Here is a 27,123-nt window from a genome sequence, read left to right as displayed (position 1 = left end):
CTGAATTTTGAAGAAGACTGTCCAGGCAGCATAGGGCACCATTTCTGTTTTATTTTCTGTGTGGTTACTAACCTCAGTTGAGGAGAAATTGAGGGTGGTGGAAGAGTCCTCTCTGATTTTATACACCACTCTTCTCTTTCTGAGATGTGGAGGTCAGTATCTTAAGTATTTCTCCTGTAGGTTTTGTTCCTTCCTAAAGATTTTTATACATTGTATTATGTGGTTTTTGATTATAAAGGGAACTTTCAGTTTCTGAGGTGTCCATGCTTTAAAAATTCAACACTGTTACATTTTACCATAGACAGTGGTATGTGGAGGGTGATTTGTGGCTTGTTAGGTGGTAGGGGCATTCTGCACATCAAGAACTCTTCTACCCAGGTGCCTGTCCACTGGGGTTGGTGGGCAGAGTGGCATTAAAGAGTACAGGTGCTCATAAGCATGTTGAACTAACATCATTTAGAAGCACAGAGTTTTCGAAACAGAAACAATAGAAGGCTTTAGGAAATAACAATACCTGGGAATGTGTGGTGGCCAGTGTGCCTGTAGCTGTGCTCTTGGGATGATGTTTGGGCATGGCCATGGTACCAGTGCCCCAGAGCTGCATACAGGTGGGAGGACTTGGTCAGCTTGGGGTTGGGGGTGACCAGTTCGTAGGGGTTGAGCATCATTCCTTGCTCTTGCCAAAGGAGGCTTTCTAAGTGCGATGAAACCATCTGGTTTGCTTTTTTGTTGTTACCAGTCTGTAGTGTTAATTGGTCTCTTCCCCTTTCCCTCTTGCTTGCTTTCACAGGAGAGCTGTGCTCGGGTTCTCCTCTTCCGCGGTGCGAGCAAAGAGATTCGCAACTACAACAGCCAGACAGCGTTCCAGGTGAGGCAGCGAGCTCTGGGCCCCGTTCCTCCCACAGAGCTCCTCATGGCCCCTGATGAGGGCAGCCTCTGCAGCATGTCTTGGGCACATGTGGGGTAAAGCTTACTGGAACAAAACTGTTGATTCAAGATGTCTATTCTGACACCAGCTTAATTGCTGGAGGAGGAGGGAGGAAAGAGAACGTCTGGTACATGTGGAAAGGGCTGTGAAGATGGTATCTTATGGTGGGAGACTGAAAGATCTTGGCTCGTCTGGTCATGTGTAATGGAGGTGGAAAGGAGAAGTTACTGCTGTCTGTAGAAATGTTGCAGTAAATATTAGAAAAGGAGCAGAATCCTTAGAAATAAAGGATGGTGTTGCCACAGAAATGAATGCACCTAAACTTGCTGTTAATAAACTTAAACTGGAAGTCAGAAGACCTCTAGCCACAAGAGGAGTGAAACTCTGGAATAGCTTTCTAGTAAATACGCTGGGTAACACAGGTGGAAAAGGGAAACTCGGTCATCTTGCAGTGTGACTCTTTCCATAAGTTTGCAAATCGTGGGAAGTGACGGTCTGCAGGCTGTAGTCTGTGATGTAGGAGGTCTGTTCCCATCCAAGGTCTGCTTTGCCCTTCTTTTTTTAAAGTTTTTGAACTTGGAATAGCCATTCTGTCTGTGCTCTTATTGAAGCACAGTCATTTGCCTGAGGACCTTTCAGAAATGTTGTGACTCAATGACCGGCTAATACTAATCTTCAGGTGTCCCTTGAGAGCAGAGAGTGTCTGTCAATGTATTACTCATATACCAGCTCGAGTGGCTGCAGATGAGCTCGCTAATTATTAGTCCTTTAGAAATGCTTTTTCTTGCTTCTCCTTCAATGTTGTTTATAGCAGCTTTATGCCACAGTCTTAAGTGTGACCACGATGATGTCATTCAGTCCCTGCGAACGTCGTGTGTGGCCCCTGTGAGAAAGAAGCCTTGTTATACACACAATCTCTCTCGTTGCACATGTGTGACTGCGGCTGCCATTGGAGCAGCAGCACATCCTGGGGGAGGCAGGCAGGGAATTTCTGGGCAGATGCTCTGCATGTGCTGGAAATCTGCTACACTGGGTTGTGCTGCACCAGCGTTGCCTCCCATGCAGAAGTGGGTATGTCTAGTGAGCCTTGTGTGTCCTGAGGGACTAACTTTACTGAAAAGGCACCAAATTCCTGTGCAGCATTTGTGTCGTGAGTACACTGGGAGCCGAAGTGCCCTCTGACCTAACCTGACCGCTCGCTGGCAGACACGGAGAACTGGCTGTGGTTCTCCCTGAATCCCCTGCCACAAGCTGCTGCAATGGTGCTCTGTTCTGCACGAGGATATTTCATTTAAATTTTAAGTATATTTTAATGCAAATTAAAATTTGTCCTAAAAAGAGTACACAGAACTCACGTGTGTAGTTACCATGATTGTATATAGGAATCAGGCAGCCGTGCAGAAATAATCAGCTATGAATCACTTGTGTGTACGGTGTGAGGAACTGAAAACGCTTATGTAGTTTCAGGAAATGAATACATAGCTTATAGTCTTGTTTAAAAGTAATTTCTTTATTAAGGCTGAGACCATGTTCCTTACAAGCTGTGCTACGTGTTGGCTTGGATGCTGAGAGGAAAAAGGGCCTTAAAGGTCAAATTGAGCACCCTTATAGGCTGTCTGGTATTTTGTCATGTGCAGGAGCTTGAGATTTATGCTATGCAATTAATCCACATATTAAGTGGTGGCTGTCTGGTCATAGCTGGTGGAGCTATGACTCCGTAGCTGGGAGTGTCATATGTGTGACAAAGTGTGGGTACTTGTCTGCGGAGAAGGTGCGGCTTGTCCTCCCCTCCGTGGTGGCCTGGGCAGTGCGGGGTGACTGGCTCTGGTGTGGCGCTCATGCACACAAGCATGAGTGCCACCATAGTTTTGCTCTGAGTGACTGGTGTGACTTGCTAACCACAGCAAATGCTGAAGGATGCCTGAGCTCAGCCCTTGGTGGGCAGCCCTGTTCTCCATGAATCCACCTTAGCTCAGACCTTCCTCTGTCTGCTCCGTATTATCTCCTGCCTCAGGAGGTGGGTCGTGAAAGGGCTTAATACAGTAAGGTCTACTTTGCTCAGAGACTGCTGCTCTCTGGGGAGCTTTGCTCTGGGGATTGAGGATAGTCCCATCTGACTGCTCTCTGATTTAATGTAAAAATATTTATTTCCAGGGAAGGGCTTCTTGCAGGAAACTGCTGTCTCCTTTTTGAGATGAGCTGAACTTTTGGAATCAAGAGATGGAGAAAGGGCGATCTTTTCGTTTTGGGCATTTGCAGGACATGGGGTGGTGTAGCAGGTGGTGGAGGGAGGCAAATGGTTCCTGCTCTGATTTTGCTCGCGTCCTGCAGAGTCCTAGTGGGTCTTAATGAGAAAAAAACAGTGTTTGTCTCTTCGTTTTTGAAGTAGTGCGACTAATTGGAAGTTTCTGTTCCAGAGAATGAAAACTGTGGTTGGTAATTCAATCTGTTTATTAGCAAATCTAAACCAGAATTTGATATTAGTGTGATGTGCTCCCTTCAATTCCCAGCTTTCAAAGAGAAACTCTCTGACTCCCTGCTTGGATTGCTTGCTTGAGACTTCAGCATGTCATTAAGTCATTGTCCGCTGCAAAGTCTGGTGCTTTCTCACTGTTGTCTTTGCGTGGTCGTGGTAGTGAGATGCTGCCTTTCTACGATGGAGTTTCAGCACGGCAGAGGAGAGCTGAGCCTGAACAAGGGAGCATGCGCTACCCTGCCATTCTGTGGCTGCTGGGAGCTCACATAAATACTTTCGCTGCTGCATGGCTATTTAGTCGGTTTACTGCACATACCTGTTAATTTGATTGCTACTGTTAATCAGATAGCTTGGTGTCAGTGGCCTGAGATGACTTGAGATAGCAGTGAGTAATTTAGAGGGTTTAGAAGTTGTAATCTGCTTGGTTATCTTCCCTAAGGCAAATCAGCATGCTCATTGCTTGGGGTGGCATGCCACCTCTTGCTGCGTTGAGTTCCTCCTGCTGCAAAGGGGCCTGACCCCCACTTGTGGAGTGCAGGGCATGGCCTGTGTGGTGGGGCAGGAGTGCTGGGAGCAGTCTCACCTCTTTGTGGCTGGTAACAGGCTTCAGGGAGGAGTGCAAGAGCAGGGTGGGTTTAGGGTGAGAGTTTTCCCAGAGTATCTTCCCAGCTTCTGGTAACCTGCATCTCTGTTTTCCTGAGCCAGGTTTGTACCTACATCTGTCTTCAATTGCTCTTAGCTTGGCTTTTCATCCACAAATTGTCTAAGAGTCCCCTGTGCAGATGCAGTCTGTCCCAAAGCTCCCCCACCTCATCCAAATACGTTCTGCTCACAGAAGGATGAAGACATCATTTTTCAGGTAGGATATTGCGTACTCAGAATGCACTGGATGAAAAGAAAGTTGCAGTGGTTTGTTTGTTTTTTCCTTCCAGCTGCTTTAGCAGTATCATTGATCAGAAACAAAGTGCTGCCAAAGCACTAGTTGTGTCTCAAACCTCCCATGTGCCCTGAGGTGCTCACTGACTGGACTTGAGATGTTGGCCACTGGAGCATGCCGTGGGTTGGGAGCCTGCAATGGGAAGGACAGGCACTCAAGCCGGGACTGTGAAAACCAGCAGTTGCTGTTGTTGGTGTGGTGAACCCACCATCCTATTTAAACAACAGGAAGGTACCCAGTGGAGGACTGGAACATGTGGACAGGTGCATGGGTGGGCAGTTTTGCAAACATGGTGAATGGTGGCTGAGTCAGTCAATGGTGTCCTCCCTCCCACTGGTGATTTGTGCTGGATCCCAGGGAGCTGAAATCCTGTATTTGTAAGTTTAAATTCAGGATGGCAACATTAGGCAATGTTTTGTCTCTTAGGAGGGTGAAGACTTGTCTCTAGTCTTGTTCTTCAAGAGGTGCTTTTTTAATATTGTGATAAGGTTACCCACCCTCACTACTTCAGTCTTTTTCTTGCATGGGACTATTGGTAGCTCAAAGTCCTCCAGGTCAGCCTGTCTACAGTTTCTTGTGGTTTTTACAAAAGCATTAAGTGCTAGTTGCTGTTCAACTGCAGTATTTTGGGTTTCTCTTTTCCTTTTCCTTAATGCCAGATTGACAGAGTGATTGCAAATGAGAAGACCTTTCTGTGAATGAAATTCTGTGAATGACTGTGACCCTCTCTGAGCATGCAAATGACATGATTTGACTTGGAAATGAAATCATTTACCTTTGCAAGCTGAACTTCATCAGAATGATGATCCACACCTGGTGTTGTAGACAGGCCATGTGAAACCGGCTTCCTGTGTCATGCTGGGGTTTGACATTGAGCTGATGAGAAATGGTTTGATGGGGTCTTCATTAACAAGTGTGTGAGAGGGAAGGAGATACCCTCTACTCTTGCAAAAGTCACTGTCCCTGTGGCTCTAATCCAGCTTGCTGTCTACCAAGACCTCCAAGGCCTTTTCTGCTGAACTGCTCCCCAGTCCATGTCATTGCCAGAGTCAGACATGGGACTTTGCATTTGTGCTTTTTCAATTTCATGGGGGTCCTGCTGGCATATTCCTCCAGCCTATCCAGGTTCCTCTGGATGGCAGCCCTGCCCTTGTGAATATTGACCATTTCCAGTTCGGTGTTACCTACAAACTTGACCTATGTGATGCTCCACCTGTCACTGGCCATCGGGTAGAGAATGACCTATTAACAACCACTCTCTAAGCCTAACAGTCCAACCATTTTTTCCCATCTAGCTGTCCACCCATCCATACTGTAATGTCCTAATTTCTATACAGATAAAGATGAGACATGGAAGGCTCCATCTGTCTTAGTTCCCTGTGTCCTCTGAGATAACTGCTGGTTTTCCTACCTCTGTATCAAAGAGGTTGGGCCATCTGTGCCTCTCCTGTCTCTCAGCAGTCTGCCTTGTGTGGGGCTGGAGACTTGCTGCCGCTGCAGAAACCCTGCTCTCCTCCACATAGAGATTTCCCTGTAAACAGCAGGAGAATCCTAAAATGCTACTGTTCAGTAGCTGTACCAAACAATTTGTTTTTGCTACCTGTGCCTGGGCATCTGTTTCCTCATCAGTCCCAGCTGCTCCATGTGATTGGTGTGAGCTGGGGGTAAGACCCTGCCTTAGCTGGGTTAAGTTCTTTGGTTTCTTATCACCTGGCTAGTCTCTGCCAGTGCATCAGGTCTTGCTTTCCTTTTCCTTCCTGGTTTTCAGATGTCTTAAGGACTCACTTAAGTGAGGTCCCTCCTTCATCCAGAGGGACCTGGACAAGCTTGAGAAGTGGGCCTGTGTGAACCTCATGAGGCCAACATGAACAAGGCCAAGTGCAAGGTCCTCCACCTGGGTCGGGGCAACCCCTGGTATCAATACAGGCTGGGGGATGAAGGGATTGAGAGCAGCCCTGCCGAGAAGGACTTGGGGGTACTGGTGGATGAAAAGCTGGACATGAGCCAGCAATGTGCACTCACAGCCCAGAAGGCCAATTGTATCCTGGGCCGCATCAAAAGAAGCGTGGCCAGCAGGTCGAGGGAGGTGATTCTGCCCCTCTACTCTGCTCTGGTGAGACCCCACCTGCAGTACTGCATCCAGCTCTGGAGCCCTCAGCATAAGAAAGACACGGACCTGTTGGAGCGGGTCCAGAGGAGGGCCACGAAAATGATCAGGGGGGTGGAACGCCTCTCCTATGAAGAAAGGCTGAGAGAGCTGGGGTTGTTCAGCCTGGAGAGGAGAAGGCTTCGGGGAGACCTTCTTGCAGCCTGTCAGTACTTAAAGGGGGCTTATGAGAAAGATGGTGGCAAACTTTTTAGCAGGGCCTGTTGCGACAGGACAAGGGGGAATGGCTTTAAACTAAAGGGGGGGTAGTTTTAGACTAGATGTAAGGAAGGCATTTTTGACGCTGAGGGTGGTGAAGCACTGGCACAGGTTGCCCAGAGAGGTGGTGGATGCCCCATCCCTGGAAACATTCCAGGTCAGGTTGGACGGGGCTCTGAGCAACCTGATTTAGTTGAAGATGTCCCTGCCCACGGCAGGGGGGTTGGACTAGATGACCTTTAGAGGTCCCTTCCAATCCAAACTATTCTATAAGTGTTTTCTTTCTCAGGAGCCTGGTATTCTGATGGGATTAAACCAGGTGTCACAGGCTGGCAAGCCTTCACTTTGAACCTCTGGGTCTTTTTTTTTTACCTTTTGTTTAATAAAAGTAGCTTTTCCAGTTGCCCTTACCCCTGCGTAAAAAGTAGGAAAAGTCCAGGTCCTTATGGTCAGGTCATCACCTGCCTTGTACTGTATTTTTCAGTGGCCTGTTAGAGATGCCAGCAGTTTCCTTCTAAGAAGCATCCAAGTTTTATCTTGTTCACAGTGTTAACTTCCCAGTTTTCTTTCCCAAACCTCACATCTCTGACACGGAGTCTGAACTTTGTGTTATCAACGTCAAGATGGATCTTTCTTGTCTAGCAAGTTTTGGAGGTTCCTTACGCTGCCCCTGTATGTTCCTGGAATGTCTGTGAGTCAACCACAATGGCCATGTGACAGACCTTGCTGTAATTTCCTATAGTGAAGGCTCCAGCCCTAATCAGAGGAGTGCTTTCAGTGCCCAAGTGACTTCAGAATCACTTGTTGAATATCTCTACCCTTGATATTTCTGGTGTGGACACCTGGAGCTTGGCCCCTGCCTTCCCTAGGTATTGTTTACTGCAGCATCTCAGAGCTGAAGTGGTGTTGGTGGAGCAGTTTGCAGCTGGTGCATGCAGGAAGGACTTCAGGACCCCTCTGCAGCAAGGGTGCAGCTGCCTCAGTGTCATTTGCAGCATACACGTCCATGCAGGCTGGGTGAGAAGTCGCAGTTTCTCAAGCAGCCTTGTCCACGTGCTGGCTTATTGTGCACCTGCCTTTCCCAGAGCCTGCTGAGGCACTGACTTTTTCCTCTGAAGTGGAAGAGGATCTGAAATGATGACGGGCATGCTGTACCTCTTGTTCAGTCTTGGATGGAGAGGGGTGATGGCGATGAGCTTGAGCTCCTGTGGTAGTTCAAACAGAAACGAATGGGGTATTGGGGTGTTTCTAGTTCACATGTGTGTTTGTGTGGGTGTACAGTAACTGGTAAGTCATCTTTCTTTCTGCGTGTGTTCTTCCAATCCTCCTTTCTCAGTGGTAATGGAAGATACTTTACCGCACCTTTGACGTGCCTTTTCTGGATGGAGGCTTCTCATCTATGTTTTCCACAAATCACAATGCTTGGCCAAAGTCAAAGGTGGCTTTTCCCTTATGTCCTCAGAAACATTTCTGATGTCCAGAGTGTGGCCTTCAGGGCTGATCCATCTGAGGCCCCAGTGCTATTGGTGCCCGAGTGCTGCTTATAGTACCAAAACCATGCCATATAAGAAAAATTACCTGTAAAATGCAGCTTGGTTTTATGGTGTAACCATACCTGTAAAACACAGCTTCGTTGTATAGTGTAACCATTTGTCTCTGATTTCCACTCTGCTTTGGACCATTTACTTACCCAAGGTAGACACTGGAAAATTATTATAAATGTGTGAGTTTGTTATAAATCTAACTTTTACAGCCAATAAAGATGGCTATGAGGACCTATCAAAATGTGAAGTCAGCACTGGAAATTTTAATTATCAAGGGATAATAATTCAGTGTTACTTATATTTGTAAAAATAACTCATAATTTTCTTTTATATTGATCTAAAGGCTTGCTTATGTATGTGAGCAGGTGACTCTGGTATCAAGCTGAAACTAAACATAGATTGTGATTTCTTTCCTGTCGAACTTGTATGCCAATGGAGCTATGGGATCGCTTGTGTTAGCTCATCCCAAACATGTCTTATGTAGGTTTTGGAAGCGCAGACAAGTTTCTTAATGATCAGTAAATGTCAATTTTGTACAAATTTCTTTGTCCTCGTGATACTCATGGTTGAACTTTTCCATTTATACGTATACAGTATTATCATATGCAGAATATAAAAATAGTATGCAAGTAGTTGCTTCAAATTTCTTCTCATTTCACTGAAACGTAACAATCAGAGCTGCTGCTTTTCTGTCAAAAAGTTGTCTGTCCTTTTGATTGCCACATTTTTGTTAAATTCTTTTAAACAGGTTTTTGTGGTGGGTGTGTGTTTTTTGGGGTTTTTTTGGTAGGTAATCATGCTGTAAGTTAACAAAGTTTCTTGTTATGATTAGTACAGGCTTTGTTGATGTAGAGTTACTCTGGCTGTGGTGCACTCAGTCACTTGTGCTAGCATCTGTAACTGGCAAGGCTGACCTTGGCCATGAAACCCAAGCACGTGTCAGAGGTTTTAGTCAACCTTTAACTTGACTATGAGCACTTCAGACAAACGTTTGGCTTGATGTAAGGAAATCATTGCCTATATCGGGGGTACATGTAGGGAGATGGCCTCCCTGCAGAGCCGAGGGGGTGCTTGGGGTTGGTGATGCTCAGATGCAGGGCAGGGGTTGTGCTGGCGGGCAGAGATGCCCACTGGGCAGCAGCACAGGGGTGGGCAGCAGCATCTTGTATGGGGAGCTGAGGTCCCTCTCTGAGCATGGGTGCAATTCATCCCTCGAACACGTTGCAGAGCAGGATGTGTGTTTCAGTATCACAGCTTGATTTTCTTCCTAGCTCATGGGGGATAAGGTAGCTATGATAGTTTCACATACAAAGTTAATAGCATCATAAAACCGCAGAATCATAGAGGTGATGGTTCTGGCACCTCTGAGAAGAGCCTGGCTCTGTCCTCTCTCTCCACCCTGTCAGGCAGCTGCAGGCCATAATAGGGTCTTCCCTTTGCCTTCTCTCCTGGCTGAGCAAACCCCATGCTCAGCCTGTCCTCCGACCTCCCGCACTGCAGCCCCGACTGTCCCGAGGACCCCATGGGACCCACCACACTACTGCAATGTCCATCCTGCGCTGGTGAGCCCAACCTGGCCCCAGCATCCCGATGGGTCTCGCCAGTGCTGGGCGGAGGGCAGCAATCCCTGCCCTCACCCCGCTGGCTGCCCTCGGGCCATCACCGCCCAGGAGGTGCTTGGCCTCCATTGCCCAAGGGTGCTGCTGGCACTGCATCTGAGAGGCCCCAGGATCCCCCAGGCCTTTTTGGGGAAGCCGTCCGCCCTGTCCCGTCCTGTCCTGCTGCAGCCCACAGGCAGGACTTGGCGCTTGTCCTGGCTGAGCCCCACCAGTCCCCATCAGCCCATTTCTCCAGCCTGGGGAGGTCCTGCTGACGAGCAGCCCTGCCCTTCTGCCTATCGGCTGCTCCCAAGGCTGGTGACAAGGATCTCCCTCCCATTGTCCTGGTGGTCAATGAAGACACCAAACAGTACCGGCCCCCATGCCCATCCCTGAGGAATGAGTTCATAACCGGCCACCAGCTGGACTCCACGTGGCCCATCACCACCCTTTGAGCCTGGTGGTCCAGCCAGCTTTCCACCTAGCTTGTCGTCCCCCTGCCCAAACCATCCCTGTCCCATTTTGCAGTAAGGATGCTATGGGAGACCACACTGAACACCTCCCTAAGCCCAGGGTTGACAACCTTTCCTGCACTCCCCTCGTTCAGAGCCAGCTGTCCCATTGGAGAAGGCAGTAGAAAGCTAGGACTTAGAAGGAACCGGAGAGGTGTTTTTTTGGGCTCTTCTGCCTGCCCCCTCCAAGATCAGCTCTGTCTGAAAGTTAAGACTGGTGTTTGAGAAAGCTGCTTGTGAGTGAGCAGCTGTTCACAAACCCTGTGCTGGCTGCAGCTTCCCGAGGCGGTCTGCGCTTATAGTTGTCTGCAGTCTTAGAAAGCGTTTTCTGACATCTAACCTGAATCTTTCTTATTGAATTTTAAGCCTGTTACTTTTCCATGGTTATTGAGAACAGATTATTTTTGTCCTCGCTGCAGCTGCCTTCTTTCTGTTTTTACAGTCAGATCACCCCTTCCCCACCTGATCTTCTGTTCTCTGGGCTGAATGTCCCCAGAGCACACAGGCTTTCCTGCAGAGACCTTGAAAGCATAATCTGATCATTACTATTGATTTACTCTGGATTCTCCCTATATCTTTTATTTAACTCTGTTCCTAAAAGTAGCCTTTTCCAGCTGAAATCCAACCTGTTCTGCACAGAGCAGAGGGGTTACATCACACATTAGAGGTGAGGCTGCTAATTGTAAATCCTGGTATGTTTTCCCTTTTCTGCCACAGCGTGACTTTGTTGACTCATTTTCAGCTTGTGATCCTGCAATCCTCAATCTTCTTCAGCAGGACTGCTGCCTGCTGTCTCCTAGCTTGTGTTTGTGCCTGGTGTTGCAGACTTGCTGAGCCATCTGGACTGGGGAGACCTGGGGATGTCTCTCTTCCAGCCCTCCTGGTTAGATGGGCGAGCCCCATGGCTGCTGAGGGTGATCAGGGTCTTTCCCAGCCAGGCTTGAAAGCCCCCACACCTGGAGCGCTCCCACCTTGGGGCTTGTTCCTGTACTCAGCCGTTCTCCTGGTGAAGAGCCTTTTCATTATGCCCAGACAAAATTACCCCCATTGTGCCTTGTGCCCGTTGACTCTTGTTCTTTGTACACCTTGGAGAAGAGGCTGGCTCCATCTTCTGTATCCCTATAAATAAACTGTCATTACATTTGTCTCTATTGACTAAATCTCCCCCCTCCCCCCGCCGCCCCGCCCCTGGCCTATTTCTTGAGTTTCCAACAATCGTTTTGATTCTAATCCTCTAATGACTTTGCATCTCCTTCCAGCTTGGTCTCATCTAGGAATTTAATAAGCATATTCTGCACTCCATCATCCAGGTTGCTAATGAAATATTGAATACTACTGAACCTGGGGTAGGGTCCTGTGAAATCCATTTAGCATACATTTTTAGTCTGACAGTTAGTCATGAATTAGTTTTCTGATCAGTTTTTCATCACTTGGCAGGAGTGTCGGCTAGATTTAATATCTGTTGTTTCTGAGAATGTCACATAAGGCTGTCAAAACTTTTGCAGAAGACAGCTATATGATATCTTCAGTTTCTTCACTCTTCACAAAGCCTGGCCTGCTACCCTCTCCTAGAAGTAACTTGGATCCCTTAAATTTGGTTTGCTCTTTACAAATTGCTGTTGTTGGTCATCTCTGTTTACAAACGATCTGTTTTGCCCAACGTTTTTCTGGACAATAAAATGAAGTTGCCTGGTCAACAGGGCAATGTTCCTCTCCTTGCGCCGCGCATTTAAAGCTGGTTGTAACTTCCCTTCTTTTCTAGGCATCTGAGAACCGTCATGGATGATCAGAGTTCACCACTAATGCCTGAGATTGCTCCTAGGAGGTTTTTGGCAGTGTGATTCAGCTCGTGGTCTGCAGATCTCTGGCGCTTTGTCGAAAAGTAAAGGCTATTCATAAATTGATTGCAGAACCAGGCACAAAGGCAGATAATGCCGCAGATACTGTGTGTCGGTTTTATGAGGCCCAACTGATCTGCTGATTTGGTGATATGTGCTGCATGATCGCAGCCAATTGTGGAGTAAAAAGCTCAAGCAAAAAGACAGCAACCCCCCCGGTGTTTGTGGTACTAAAGCTTTCCTCCCCCACCGACGCGCTGGTGTGCTTGATCGGCTCTTGCTGAGAGCGCATTGTAATGTGCTTTCCTGCGGCCCTGCTGTTCTTTACACACCTTGCTTGTTGTATCCCATTTTGTACCTTTACCTTTCTCAGCCTCTTTTGCATCTGTCACACGTATAATTGGGCCTTATAACACTTCGAATGGTCCTCCTTAAGTCCTTAAAGATTTACACTTTGATGTTATCTTAACATACCATTTGTATCAGCTTTTTGGTACAATAAAAACAGGTTGTTAGATTTGTATCTTGTTGCTTTAAAACAGACATCATGATCTGAACTCTGCAATTTGCAGTCGTGTTGTCCAGGCAACAGAATATTCTCAAATGGAGTGATTTTGTTAAAGAATGTCTTCAGTTAACTGTGATTTTTCTAATCTAAATTAAATTTTAGCTGACAGTGTTTGGATTTCTAACTTATTAATGACATCATATCTTGTGATGTCATAGAAATTAATAAATTTAATTCTACTTATGTAGATTATAAGTGTTCAGTGTTAAGAATACTTGAAGGAAATGATAAAGCTAGCCGATATTTTTACAGTTTAGTCAGCTTAGTTGTAAACTCTTGCTAGCTAGCTGCCATTGTTCCTCAACATGTGTAAAACACAGAAACAACATCTGCTGTTTGACGTGTTTTAAAGACTTAGTCCTAACTAATGCCAAAAATTTTAGCTGATGTGAGAATGTCTATAGCATTATTTTTATTAATAAGCTCCATATTTTTCTTGTCGTCACTACAACGGTAACCTTGTCCTCCTCCATCTGTTCTCTCTTGTCAAACATTTGGATTTGTAAGGCTTGTGGGTTTTTGTAAGTGTGTGCAGAGCCTACTGATTTTGCTTTCTAGCTCTATTATAGTAGAAATTAAAATAACTTATGGAGGTGTGGAGTTCCTGTTGGCCCTTGGAGTGGTTATTCAACCTGTTATGTATTAAAAATGCAGCACATCTTCCTCAAACTTACTGTATTTGCTATCTGAGTGGGAAAACACTTTTTTTTTTTTAGCATTTAAAAATACGTTTGTTAACTTTTTAACATTAGAGTTGATTAAAGTTTAGGACCTCTGAGAAATCTATTATCTGTGCTTAGGCTCTTTGTTGTCCTTAATGATCAGGTAACATAGTAACCCAGCTTCTACTAACCTTTCTTATACTTCAGATTAATTAAAAGCTTGCTCATAATTCAGATTTTAAAAGCATAGTTTGCAATGAAAATAAACTATTAGTGATTGCAATGCCTGTTTGCTCCTTTAAGAGTGACGACATTTTCTGCAGGTGAGATTGGCACCTCCGGGTTTGACTGTGGAGCTGAGCTGGGCTCAACACCTTTTGGGGTGCTCAGTGACTGTTCCCACCACCTTGCTTGCTTCTCCAGATACAGAAGAGGTGTTGCCTCTGCAGTGCTCAGCTTTTCTGATGTGCCAAATATATAACAAGCCCTGCTTGTGTATGGGTGACTTCTCTCATTTTTTTAATCATCATGTCTCTTTAGGCCTATTGGCAATTATACGTAAAGTGACCTCCTCCTCTTCCTCCTGAAATAAAAATCCATTAACCCTCCAGAGTGCAGACTCGGTCTTGATTCAGGGCTGAAAATACCAATGGCGGGTGCAGGCAAACCTATCTCCCCTGTCCTGGGGCTGGGACACATGGCTCCATGGGCTCAGCAGGGCTCCCAGGTCTGTGCTCCTCACACATGTGCAATGGAGTCTGCCACCTCTCTTTGTAAGCTATTTAATTACCCTCGCTGCTAGAAGTTATCTTTTACCTCAGTGTTACTCTGTCTAATTTAATCATCCTGTTATTAGCTCTTTTGTGTGTTGCAGTAAGTGGAAAGCTTTGCAGTCGGACTTCTTCCCCATACCTTAGCACCTATGCACAGTGATCATCTCATCTCCATCGAGAAGTAGAATAGTTTGATGTCCCCTAACATTCACATTTCAAAGGCTTTTACAGCTGTTGGATCGCTTTTGTGTCCATCATGTGAATCTTCCTCTGTTTCTATGTTCTTCTTGACCTTGGCTCTAGGAGTGACCCAGTGTGTTAGCACAGGTCCCGCTACTGTGGCATACAGCTCATCACTGAATTTGTGCATATTTCTAATTGATACTTTCAATTAGTCTTTATGGCTACAGTTATTATTCTGAGAGTTTATGCTGAAGTTTTTCCCTGCTTTGTGTCCCTGCTTTCTGAGGCTGTTTCACCTCCTGCAGCGGTGTGCTATGCCCTTGCTCGCTGCCTGGCTGCTCTCAGGCTCAGATTCTGCTGCAGCAGCGACCTGTCTGGTATCCTGTCAGACTTTGTGCACCTTCAGTTTTACCCTCAGCATCGATACCTTAGGCTAGGAGGTCATCGCTAGCACACAGTAGATTTGGACCAAGAACCTGAACAATACCGTTGAGTAATGTCCTGCTTGGTGATATCTCTACGTTAACAAATACATTTTGAGCAAGATAAATTATATATAACAAATTATATATGGACACTCCCCCCCCCTCTCTCGGACCCAATCTAGATATACTGTCATGGAAAAAGGTAAATGTGTTGTACATTTCTGGGCACAAATGTCTTGAATTGGAGGTCAAGATAACCACTTTTTCTAGCTACTCTGAGTAGGCAATCAGCCCTGGAAATGTTTGTCAAATCTACTTCAAGACTATCAGCGAAGGAAACCCTACATTCAGTCACAGTAGATTTTTCTCGGTGTTCATCTGTGCTGAGAAAATCAGAAATTTGTTCTTAGGTTTTAATCAATTTTTTTGGCAAAGTAAGCATATTTCTCTGTCCTTCCAACAGTGGACTGATGGGATAATTGATCACCAACCTTTTTGTAGTACTCTTTAAAGATTTAAGGTGAGCAAACCCACTTCTATCAGTCTTTCCTCAGTGGTCAAGATTTCCAAGCGTCTTTTCCAACTTGCTGCTTTCAATTTATTTACCTTCTTAAAGAACTGTGTCCCAAAAGTGGGCATATCAGTCTAGATGGGTGCTCACCATCTTGTTAATACCTCCTAGAATTAAATTTGTCTTTATGCAATGTCACCATTTTCTTGACTTGTGTTTAGTTTGGGGTTACCTTTGTTACCACACATTGTTTTCTGCTTTACAATGCCTAGCCGGTTGTTCTCCATCTTGCATTTATGCACTTGATTTCTCTGTTCCTAGTGTAACGGTTTGTACTAGACCTTACTGGATTTCATCTTTCTGATTTCAGACATCGTTGCTTCTGTCAGCCAGACTCATAAACTTGTCAGTCAAATGTTATGTATTACGCTTTTTTCTTTTAACAAGACTTAGTTTCCCAAAACTAGGGAAATTATCAGTAAAACAAGAATAAAATCTAATTAGAGTTGTATTGGGTTTGCGTGGCAAGGTTTTAGTGGTGGTGGGGGGCTATAGGAGTGGCTTCTGTGACAAGCTGCTAGAAGCTTCCCCTATGTCTGATAGAGCCAATGCCAGCTGGCTCCAAGACGGACCTGCCACTGGTCATGGCTGAGCCCATCAGCGATGGTGGTAGCACCTCTGTGATAATATATTTAAGAAGGGGAAAAAACTATGAAACATCTATGCAGACACTGTGGTCAGTGAAGAACAAGGGGGAGGAGGTGCTCCAGGTGCCGGAGCATAGATTCCCCTGCAGCCCGTGGCGAAGACTATGGTGAGGCAGGCTGTCCCCCTGCAGCCCGTGGAGGTCCATGGTGGAGCAGCTATCCACCTGCAGCCCGTGGAGGATCCCACGCTGGATCAGGTGGATGCCCGAAGGAGGCTGTGACCCTGTGGGAAGCCTGCGCTGGAGCAGGCTCCTGGCAGGATCTGTGGACCCGTGGAGAGAGAGGAGCCCACGCTGGAGCAGGTTTGCTGGCAGGACTTGTGACTCCGTGGGGGACCCACGCTGGAGCAGTCTGTTCCTGAAGGACTGCACCCCATGGAAGGGACTCACGCTGGAGCAGTTCATGAAGAACTGCAGCCCGTAGGAAGGACTCACGTTGGAGAAGTTTGTGGAGGACTGTCTCCCATGGGAGGGACCCTACGCTGGAGCAGGGGAAGAGTGTGAGGAGTCCTCTCCCTGACAAGGAAGGAGCGGCAGACACAACGTGTGATGAACTGACTGCAACGCCCGTTCCCTGTCCCCCTGCACCGCTCAGGGGGAGGAGGCAGAGAATTTGGGAGTAAAGTTGAGCCCGGGAAGAAGGGAGGGGTGGGGGGACGGTGTTTTTAAGATTTAGTTTTTATTTCTCATTATCCTACTCTGATTTGATTGGTAATAAATTAAACTAATTTCCCCAAGTCGAGTCTGTTTTGCCCGTGACGGTAATTGGTGAGTGATCTCCCTGTCCTTATCTCGACCCATGAGCCTTTCATTATATTTTCTCTCCCTTGTCCAGCTGAGGAGGGGGAGTGATAGAGTGGCTTTGGTGGGCACCTGGCATCCAGCTAGGGTCAACCCACCACAAGAGTCTATGGTGTCAAAACTGGCATAAGGTATGCAGGCGAAAATAATTCAGAAAAGTGTTCTAAATGCTAAATATGCATCAGTATTCTTAATGTACTATATGTGGCCTCTGTGAAGATTTTACAAAACAAACTAGATATTGTGAGTATAGGTAATGCTTCTTATGCTATATTACTTACAAAACATTGTGATACTTTCAAAAATGTTTTGAACAGAAAGAAAGCTAATCAGATGAGAAAAAGGTGCAGTAATGAATGAAAAAAAATAGGACTATAAACCCAGATATGGGGAAAAAAAGAGGAATTGTAAAGCAAAGAGAAGGGAAAAGGTGTGAATAACCGTAACTGAAAATATGAAGACAAGTTCTGGCTTCTTGGTAGAAAAAGAACGAGGAAAGAAATTAGAGGAAAACAGGAAAGGGAGAAAAAGGGGAGTTTAGTTTTAACAAAGTTAAAATGTTTTTTTTTTTTAATGAAATGAGGGAAATGAGAGTGCATGCTTTTTTCCTAGCATTGTTTCCACTCTAATCTAGAATTTAGCCCTTTCTTGGATAGAATAAAACTTTTTTTATTTTAAGAGATAATTTGGTGTGCTCAGGTGAAGCTGGTACATGCAGAGAAGTCTCTTCAGTGTGAGTGGCCGGCATCGCACAAGCCATGGTGCCAGAAGAATGAGCCTGGAGAGGCTGATGGTGCCACTGAGCTGCTGGCAACCTGGGCAGGGGCAGGTGCCAGTGCTGCTGTCTGTCTGTCTGGAGGGGCCAACGGCAACACGGTGGCTGGTGGTGGGAGAAACAGTCATTTTGTCTTGTGTCCCTGGGACTGATGCTAGACAGCTCAGCCCTTGGTTTCTGAGGTCAATGCTATTGATAATTTTAAGTGTTTAAAAGCACTGATGGTCCTCCTGTTCCCTGGAATTTCTCTAATTTTCCAAGACCCAATATTTTAATGGGTATGGAAAGTTCCTCTACTCGTTTTTTCAAGACTTTCTGTAACTTACCAGGACTTGCCTATTTGAATATTAATTATGTTTAGCAAATGCTGCCTGCCATCTTCCTTTGTTATAGCTAGGAGATTTCCATTCCATATGCCCTCTCATTTGGGAAGGATGCATTCCCCTGTTCCTACTAAGCACCTGCGTTCTTGCCTCTTCTGCGTTGCTCTCTACAGTATTATCATCTGTGTCCATGATGGACCAAGGACAGACCTGTGCCTTTTCTTCTTTGTGATAGATTTAAAATGTTTTCTCCTGGTAGATTACTGGTTTATTTAGCTTCTCTTATCAATCATAATATAGTTGAACTCTGGGCTTCCCATTGCTGGAGTAAGAGATAGTCTTCTCATGGTCTGCAATCTGGCCATGAGTGATTTTCTGTCATCGTGTAAGGGGCTGGAAGCTGTTTTTTCTGTGAGGCTGAGCATGGGCATGCTCACAGAGTGAGTGCATGTGCTGAACAAGAAGTACCCCAGCCTTGCTGCCCTGCATGGGACGTGCGTCCCCTCTCCCACGTGCTGCCTCTGTAGGCATCCGGAGGTACGTGCCTGTGCGCTGCTCCAGGCACAGGGCAGTCTGCTTACCAGTAGCTTTCATTTGCCTGATGAACTTTTTTTTTTTTAATTTTATTTACCTACTCTCTCAAGGCTTTCTTCTTACCCTCATTTTATTTGATTTGTTTTCTCTCTCTTTTCATTTGAAGTTTGTCTTGTAAAAATTGATCAGGTTTCTGGCCTCCTGGCTCACTCCCACTCCTCCTCCAGTCTTCAGTGTGAGACTGATCTAATTCTGAGTCAGATGCCATCTCAGCTTCGATTATCCAGATGACGTTACTGACTTGAAATCTTCCCTGACCTGCAACAGTCGCACTCTAGTTACAGATATTACACAAAACTCCCTGCTTTGCACAGGAGGCCCTGCATTTCCCCATCCTTCAGGCTGAGTCCAGTAGCTCTCGGAAGGTCTGTCAGACCCATCTCTAATTCTGGTGGTAAGGACTGTTCTGAACACAGATCTACACACTGTCCAGTCCCTTGAGAGCATCCTTCAGTGCTGGTTGGACCAGAGACCAGACTGACCAACTCTTCCCCAAGAAGACCAGCCTGTCCTCTCTATCCTGTTCTGCCTGCTCTAGATAGCACCGTCCATCATGACTCCATCTGAACAAGGCCGAAAAGAAATACCCTCACTGATGTGTCTCCCCTCTCTTCTGTGTCTGAGGTACTCTTTTCCCAGGCACTGACCACCCATGGACCTTGCATTCAGCTCCCTATGACAAGTAACCATGACTTGATTTTTTAAGGCATGCTTTGTGGCACTGGGAGACTTCTGTGCAGATGCCATCATGGCTCTGGCCAAATCTGTCATTCTTCCCTTGCAGAATCTTTTTCTGAACTTTCAGGAGATGCCACCAACCCACCTTTGGTCTCTGCAGGAAGCTGAAGCTCATTTCCAGAGCCTTTCTGCAGCACAACAAATTCATGGAAATTGTGATCTCCAGGACGTCGCACTTGTCAGCCTGCATGGCTGCCCAGCACACAACTGCCATGGCCTGCAAGTGTCATAGCAGGGTGTAGGGAAGATGACACCCCGGTGCCAAGGCTGGTAGTGCTCATACCAGCACTTCTTGGATAACACACCACTGTTCTCTTTATAGTCTGTACTGTTGGTTATCAGCCCCACTGGAAACAGGTGAGATTCACTCCTCAGAGTCTGGAGGTCTCATTTCTCCTCCTCCAGCTCAAAGGCTCCCTGAGCATAATGGCTCCAAGGTGCCTTCTTAAGGTTTGTTCCTGCTTCCCAGAAGCATTCAGAGTTCAGAACACTTTGCTCCCCTTGATGGAGGAGATCACGGCATCATCTGCCTCTCTTTAGGATAGTTTTGTGATGCATCTCATTAGGAGAATCATCTTGTTTTTCCAGTAGGTCCATGTGCCTCATCTGAAAATGCTGAGAAAGTTCTCTCTCTGTCTTAGCCTAGAGCTGAATGGTTGCAGCTTTGGACATTTTCTGTTTCTCATATATGTTTACATGTACCCATTGGCTGATGCAGACCATTCGCAGATACTCCTTGTAGGCTTAGTGGCAGAATGTTAGTCTAGTTGCCTGGCTAAAGTGCCTCTTCTAAATCAAGGGCTCGGTGTGTGGTCCATAGGAAAAAATAAATACTCATTTGCTGTATAGACCATGGACTGCAAGTTGGGTGTTTCCAGGAAGTACTGGATCTACTGTGTTCACATTGCATGGCTGGTTTGCAGGCACAGAGGGCATTTGAGATGCATTTGTCCCAGATCAGCTGTGTAGCTCATGCACAGGAGGTCTGTCTATTGCTCCCAGAAGTGTTGTGTCTACAGCATAGTCATACAGTGACTGACCCCAGTGACACCTCCTGAAAGCATCAGACTAGCTGCATCTGTGCAATATAATGGCAGCACACATTGCTGTGAACATATCTAGAGTTTCTGCTCATATGGCAGCCCAGATGGAGCTGCCATATGTGAGCAGTAGGATTGACCTAGTAGGACTGCCAGATTTCTGGAAATCTAGAACAAATATAGAACATGCTTGAAGTCTGCCTGGCCAAGGAAAGGTAGACAACTTTGAAAAAAGTCCAGACATATAGCAGTGCTACCTGATTAAATAAAGTGTGATGATTAAAAAGAATCATTCTGCTCTCTGTTATCTGAGATAATGGAGAGGTAGAAAACCATCAACAATGGAAAGCCTCAATAACTGGAGAAGTCTTGGGTAAAGTGATACAAAAATAGTTGACAACAGGGTCTGGCATGTTTACAGATGCTCCTCAGGGTCTGAGGAGAGCTGAGTAGCTTGAATGTGTTGTGATGCTAAATTGGCTGCCTGCACCCTACCTAATAAGCCCTTTTACATTCCTCTTCCGCAGAAGGTCTGTTCCTTTCTTGCCCAGCAGCACTGCTGATGATTGCTTCCTTCTCACCCCATCATCTCCTAGAGCCACTGCTGCTGCATCTCACCTGCCTCCCTTATGGTTCTGCTCCTGCCTTTGCACCCCACAGCTATCACTGCTCCTGATGCCTTTTGTACACATAGGATGATAACAGTGAAGTTCTGGACTTGTCTAATTGTTGCAGTCTGCAACTGAGAAATACCTCTGAGAGCATGGTGTGCTTTAATACGGAGCAAACAACATGGAGGTTGGTTTGATTCAGAAAGAGCCTTTCACTTCTCAAGCTAGAGGTTCCAGTGGGTAGGGGTATGTACTTTTTCAGGTATGAAAATACATGAAAATACCAGCGTTTTCAGAGCCACTCTGGCATCTGCTCAGTGTTCTTCTGACCTTCATCCAGGTAACTCCCTTTTGAAGATATCATAAAAAATGTAAACAACTCCTGCCACTGAACTTGATCTCTTTGCCTCCCTCTTTTCCTTTTTCTTCTCACTTCGTGGAGATCCTTATCAGCTTTTGTGTCAACTGGATGCTTCCCTCAACTCAGATGCATATGGCTAGGAGTCTGTGACTCACGGCTTGTTGATACGTTTTGCTACTCTTCTGTCTCCCAATTCCCCAATTTCCGTCTCTTAGAGACCTTTACAAGGTGGTATCTCCAGTAGTGGCAGACTGTCTGTGAGCTTTGCATGCCATAGGATCCGTCCCTTCCTCATCACAGGGGAATGGTGCTTTACCGTGGATATTTTTAGGGACCGAAGAGCAGATAATGGTGGAAATCCACCTTGGACCTAGCAGTGTCCATACTCGTGAGCACAAGTTCAAGGTTGTTCTACCCACTGTCGTACTGTCATTGCACCACGGAAGTGGCTCCAATTTTTTAATCTTCACAATAGCTATTATTCACATTTCCGATGTAAAATACCGTGTTGCAGGTTGGCCGGCACTCTTGTCCCTGGAGATACTCCCACCTGAGCCCTTCACAGGACCACTGAGATCCTGGCCATGGCAGCAGGATTGTCAAAATAGATTTCATATCCCTCTGTGCTGTGGTTCTTCCTTCTTCAGAAAAACTGCAGGACCGAGAGCTGGAGCTCCCGTCCTGTCCTGTCGGACGGTCTGAGCAGGCATGCTGTCCGGGACTCACGCGGCACCTGTCGAGCGCAGGCAACTTCAGGGTTTGTTGCCCCTGCCAGAGAGGGCTTGCCCGCCCAGGGCTGGGGGGAAGCCGCAGTCTCTCCTGGAGGTGGTTTCCCTGCCCTGGGCCTCTGTAGATCCACGTCTGCAGCATGTGGAGAACATGGGCTGGTGATAGCAGGTGCAGAGGGGCTGCGGGGTTTGGTCTGCAGGGCTCCTTTCCCACCTGCCAGGAGCCCGGAGGTGCCTCCTCTGTGCTCCTGCTCTCAGTGGATCAGTTTTTCATGTAACGTAAGCTTGTCCTCTTCCTTGTCCAAGCACCCTACTGCTTTGAGATACCTTTTGGAGATGAAAAACACGATGTCTTCCCATAGCAAAATGCATCCATCTGAGATTCATCTTCGCTCTCCATCGTACATCACAACTCAGTGCAAGGAGATAACAGATCCTTTAATATGAATATACAGTGACAATTCAGAAGAAGAGAAATTAAATATTATTATAAAAGCAGGCCCAGGAGGAAAACGCAGTTAAGTGCCATGGTTTACAGTTGTTTAATCGGTCTCTGTGCATCTTCAATTTATGTTTGGTGGCAAACCAGTGATTGCACACCTCTGTGGGAAACCCGTGCTAGGTGGAGCGAGGAAGCAGCAGCCCCAGCCAGCTGTGCCAATGGCCTTGACAATGTGGAGATGAGTTCCTTTGGTTTCTCTTCTGTAGAGACTGGACACCCCTCGTGTGGTTTGAGGGCTGGGTTAGTGGATAGCTGACATGATACTGCTTCCACTGATGTGATGTGCAGCAGCAGTTTGCAGATGGCCCCTCCATACTATTGTGCCTTGGCATGCTGTTGCTGTGTTCATGGTGAATCCTCATCGGTTGTTACCTGAGCTCTGTGCCAGCCTGTGTCGCCAAGAGGGTAGGAGGGGTTGGGGGGATCTTCGCATGGATTCATGCAGTGTAGTGGGCTTTTTCTCTTATTTTCTTTTTTTTTTTTTTAATTTATTTAGGGATGTTTGTACACTACTATTATCCACAGAACCTGGGTTAGATCTCAGAGCTATGACTCTTACCAGGAATATTTAAATGATCTTTCTGTTTTCTGCTGTTAACTTTTAAGACCTTATGAGCACACTGATGTTGCATGCTGCACAGCCTGTTCAGATGTCCCTCCTTCTTCTTTCTTTTAGAAATTACTGAGTTTGCCTAAAAATATAAAAATAGGCAAATTGCTGTTAGATTAAAAAGCATTGTCACTTTGATATCATGCTATGGAATGACTCAAGATGTTACAGCATTTCAGAAAATAACCCTGTGCCAGAGCCATAATATGGTTGTATGTCTTTTGCAGCCTGAACGCAGATTTTCATTGTTCAACCTGTGGCATGCGGAAGGACAGAGTCTACATTCGTAGCATCAGGGCAAGACACGATGATAAATGCTCTTTGCACAATGTCTACTATCTCTGCGACATCACCAGGATAAGTAGCTTGGTTTTGATGTTAAGATGGCATTCCTATGTGGGACATCTGGCTTATTCCTTGAAATTAGATCATTTATCTTCTGTGAGGAAGTCAGACTATTTTTTCTGATAGTCACCAATTCCTCCCACTTTGGTGTACAGGCACTAAAATTACTAGCTGTGATATAAAAAAAAAAAAAAAAAATCATCATCTGTTTTCTGGAGTTTCCATCCTTGAGACTTCCTTTTCTTGTTTACCTGTCCCCAAAAAGCTATTGTTTCTAACTTAGAAGAGTTCTCCGATATGGTGTATCGTGCAGTCTCTTAAACAGTTTCATCAGCATGATTGCATGCAGCAAAGTGGTGCTGGAGCAGGAGTGAGCAGGTGGGCATGGGAACGCCGTTGGTGGCTTCATAGCTGGGGAAGCCAGTGTGCTGGGAAGCACCAGCTGAGGTGACAATGCAATACGTGAAATCCTTTCATCTCCTTTGCTTTTTCCAAGTAGGATTGAAAAATGTAACTAGCAGGGCTCTTCTCCCTTCCTAGGGATTTATGTGAGATTATATTCTTAACAGACTTCTCATCCAGCGTGTTTCTTCTCGCCTTTCCTGGAAGTCATAACACTTCCAAGGTAGGGAGAGAGGGAGCTTCTGTTGCCTGCAACGTCAGCTGTCCTGGCACTGAGACCTCCTGTGGGGTGGTGGGCGCAGTGGTGGGAGACCTCCGCCTCCTGCAGCCAGACCAGGAGGGACACCTGTGGTATGTGCAATGGCAGAAGCTGCTCCTGGTGCAGCACATATATTCACCATACATTTTAGGAATTATTCCGGAGACATACATCTAATGAGACTCATAATTTGTACTTTGAATTTGGCGTTGTTTGTTTGAGGAACTTTGAAGTTCAAATGCTTTTTCTAAATTCTCCTTTCCAGTCTTTTGTCAGTTTGGTTATTTTTGGTTTCAAATTTCCCCAAATTCAGGTCATTTGCCCTGCTGTACAAAAGCTTTCTTTGCTGGCTCAAAGTCTGTGACCTTTGGGAGAGCAGACCTTATAAATGTATTATGTATATATAAGGAGAGACAGAGAAAGATAGCAATTTGAAGCAAGCTTGCAGAAAAACAGAGATTCTTACTCAATTTTCTCTGCTATGGTGACCAGATTTCCTGAATGCAGAAGGAAGGTTTCGTTTCTTCCAGCCATCACTGATCGCTCCCAGCTCTGGCTGAGGAGGTAGAGCACGAATTCTGGGCCTCAGAAAATGAAAAAAATTCACATAAACATTGTTGAGCTGAGGATAGTAAGACTATTTTCTATGATAAAGGATCATAGTAGAGAGGTGTGCATGCTGTACTGAGTCACCAAGTTAAATATATCCCTTCATCACAAGTTAGTGGCAAAATGCAAATGAACCTCATATTTCTAAAAGCTGTTCTTGTAGGAGGGCAGGGAAATGTTTAACAGCTGGAGCTGCCACTATTGCTCTTGACTTTGTCAGTGTCTGGGAGGGTTTGGTTTCTACTGCCTGCCTGATCAAATACATTCATCTCAAATACCAGCCCTAACTTAAAAAGAAAAAAAAAGGGGGGGGGAATGGTCCCAGCATGGACAGGCAAAACCAGCAGCTGTATCTCAGCCTGTTCTTACAAGCGTTTTCATGCTCTGAACAGCAGCACTTTGTTTTCACCCAGAATCAACTTGATCTGGCTGCTTCTTGTTCCCAAATCAGCTGTAGGTAGGTGCTGCTGAGTGAAGGCACCATCCTAAGAGTCTCAGCAGTGAATGGGGGGACTGGGTGTGCTGGGAGGGGTGGAAAGGGCAGAGGTGGCTGAGGTTCACGGGGGCATTGAACGCAGGGCTCAAGCAGTTCAGTCCAGAGCAGTTCTTCCAGTTTATTCTCCTGAGGACCAGTGATGGATTTCGTGTACTCCTACCCATCTCACTGTGGTTCTTTCACGTGTTAAAAGAATACTTTTGGACCTTGTTCTGAAAATATTGGATTGTTCTGCCTTACTAGCTGTGATGCGGTGCTGTTTTGGTTTTTTTTTTCCCAAATATGTAAGAAATCAACAAAGAGTTCAAGTGATGTCGCTAGTCTATTGGCTGAAGTCTTGCTTCAGGAGAGTAGTACTTCAGTCTCTCTCTTCTTACGTGTGTTAACCTACCTTTGTGTAGACTGCTGCTGTTCTGCAGTTCCCCAGGACGTGAGCACCTGTAGAAGCAGTTCCTGAAGTAAGACAGACAGTTTTGTCTGTGTGTTTTGCCGGCAGACGCATGTTCAGCTTCCCCACTTTCCTTGTTCCTTTGAGTTCTCTGTGATTCTTCCTGTGGAGAGAAACCATGGGATGGGTGGTGGACAAAGCAATATTTAATGTTGGTCTAAAATGCCGTGGCTTTACTGGGGCAAGCTGCTGCTGCAGCTTTCTGAGTGTAAGCGGTTCCTCGGCTAGCGCAGCCTGGAGCGAGCATGAGTTAGTCCTGTGGACCATTCAGGTGAGATGTGCAGGGAGCTCGCTTGCTGGTAAGTTGCCTTTCGTCAGCTAACTAGGATTCACTGAAAAGCTTCAGGCTGGAGAACACCTTGTAAGTACCTGCAAGACCTAAGATTAATTCCTAGCTGGTGTTAGGCATCTCACCACCAGACTCTGAGGAGAGGGGAACGGTTATCTCCATGTTATTCGCCACCCTCTTGCTGTACAAGCCATCAACATACGCTCTCCCTGTGGTACTGAGAGTGTATTTTCACCTTGGGGTTACTGACTGGGTGAGCTGAGGCAGAACAATTGTTGGCTCTGTCCCCCCCATGGAAAGCAGCTGTTACTAGTCCATATGGCGTAATCCGTGCAAGCAAGCACAGGATCGGTGCTGTTCAGAGCTGCTCAACTGTCTTTCCTTCCTCTCTTTTCAGGTGGCCATCATTGCAGGAAATTTTGAATTGGCTGAAATCATCAAAACCCACAAAGAGTCCGATGTTGGTGAGTTTGATCTTTCTGCTACTCCCTTTTCTCCCTTTTTAATCTTGCTGTAGAGTCCAGGGCTATGTTAGCGTGTCTGTGTTAACGGGTAGTTTCCTGGTGCTGCCTGCAGTGGTTGGTGGAAGCTGCAGCTTGCAGCCAGTTTTGGGTCTTGGGAGTGGCAGGACAGATCTGCTTTCCTCCTGGGGCCATCAGTATGCAGTTTGTTTATTCAGTCCAGTGTTTGCTTATGACTGCTGAGATTGCCAAGCTAAAGAATTAGCCAAACCATTAGTCTGGAGTAGCTCTGAAAAGCTCTTCTGTAAAATCCCTTACCTTTTTCTCTCTCTTTGCATCCTTGAGGCCATTTCATGCTAGAGATACTCTCGGGCTAAGGCTATTAACTGGGCTTGGTGCAAGGAGGAGACAACCTCTGTCTTAGTAGTGATAATGGTTATGGAGCTGCCCGACACTGAAGCTCCTATAAGTAAAAGAAGTGAAGTAGCAGCCATTCTGGTTGTACTTGCTTCTTTATGGAGGAATATTTTTGGATTTTCTGGTCAGCCTTTTTCCTTGTGGCATCTCTTCTGTCCTTCTGTGGGGTAGATACTATCATGCAATATATTATATGCCATGCAAAACTGAGTTTTAGGTCAGATATAAAATCAACACTTACTGAGCTTTCTTGAATTATTCTGAGAAGTTTATTGGTCCAGAGCTCTC

At 46.0% G+C, this 27,123-nt stretch overlaps 1 protein-coding gene across 2 annotated transcripts in view; it reads left to right on the top strand.

Moving 5' to 3' along the window:
* SHANK3 (SH3 and multiple ankyrin repeat domains 3) overlaps nt 1-27,123 on the top strand; it is a 404,972-nt gene that overhangs the window by 103,687 nt on the left and 274,162 nt on the right. For both annotated transcript variants that reach the window (XM_076341473.1, XM_076341380.1), the window contains exons 10-11: nt 791-868; nt 26,355-26,421. In XM_076341473.1, coding sequence (XP_076197588.1) covers nt 791-868; nt 26,355-26,421 — 145 coding nt within the window. The remainder of the gene's footprint in view (nt 1-790; nt 869-26,354; nt 26,422-27,123) is intronic.

The sequence above is a fragment of the Aptenodytes patagonicus genome, chromosome 1 (assembly GCF_965638725.1).
Source record: "Aptenodytes patagonicus chromosome 1, bAptPat1.pri.cur, whole genome shotgun sequence".
NCBI lineage: Eukaryota > Metazoa > Chordata > Aves > Sphenisciformes > Spheniscidae > Aptenodytes > Aptenodytes patagonicus.
This window is presented reverse-complemented; position numbering and strand designations above follow the sequence as displayed.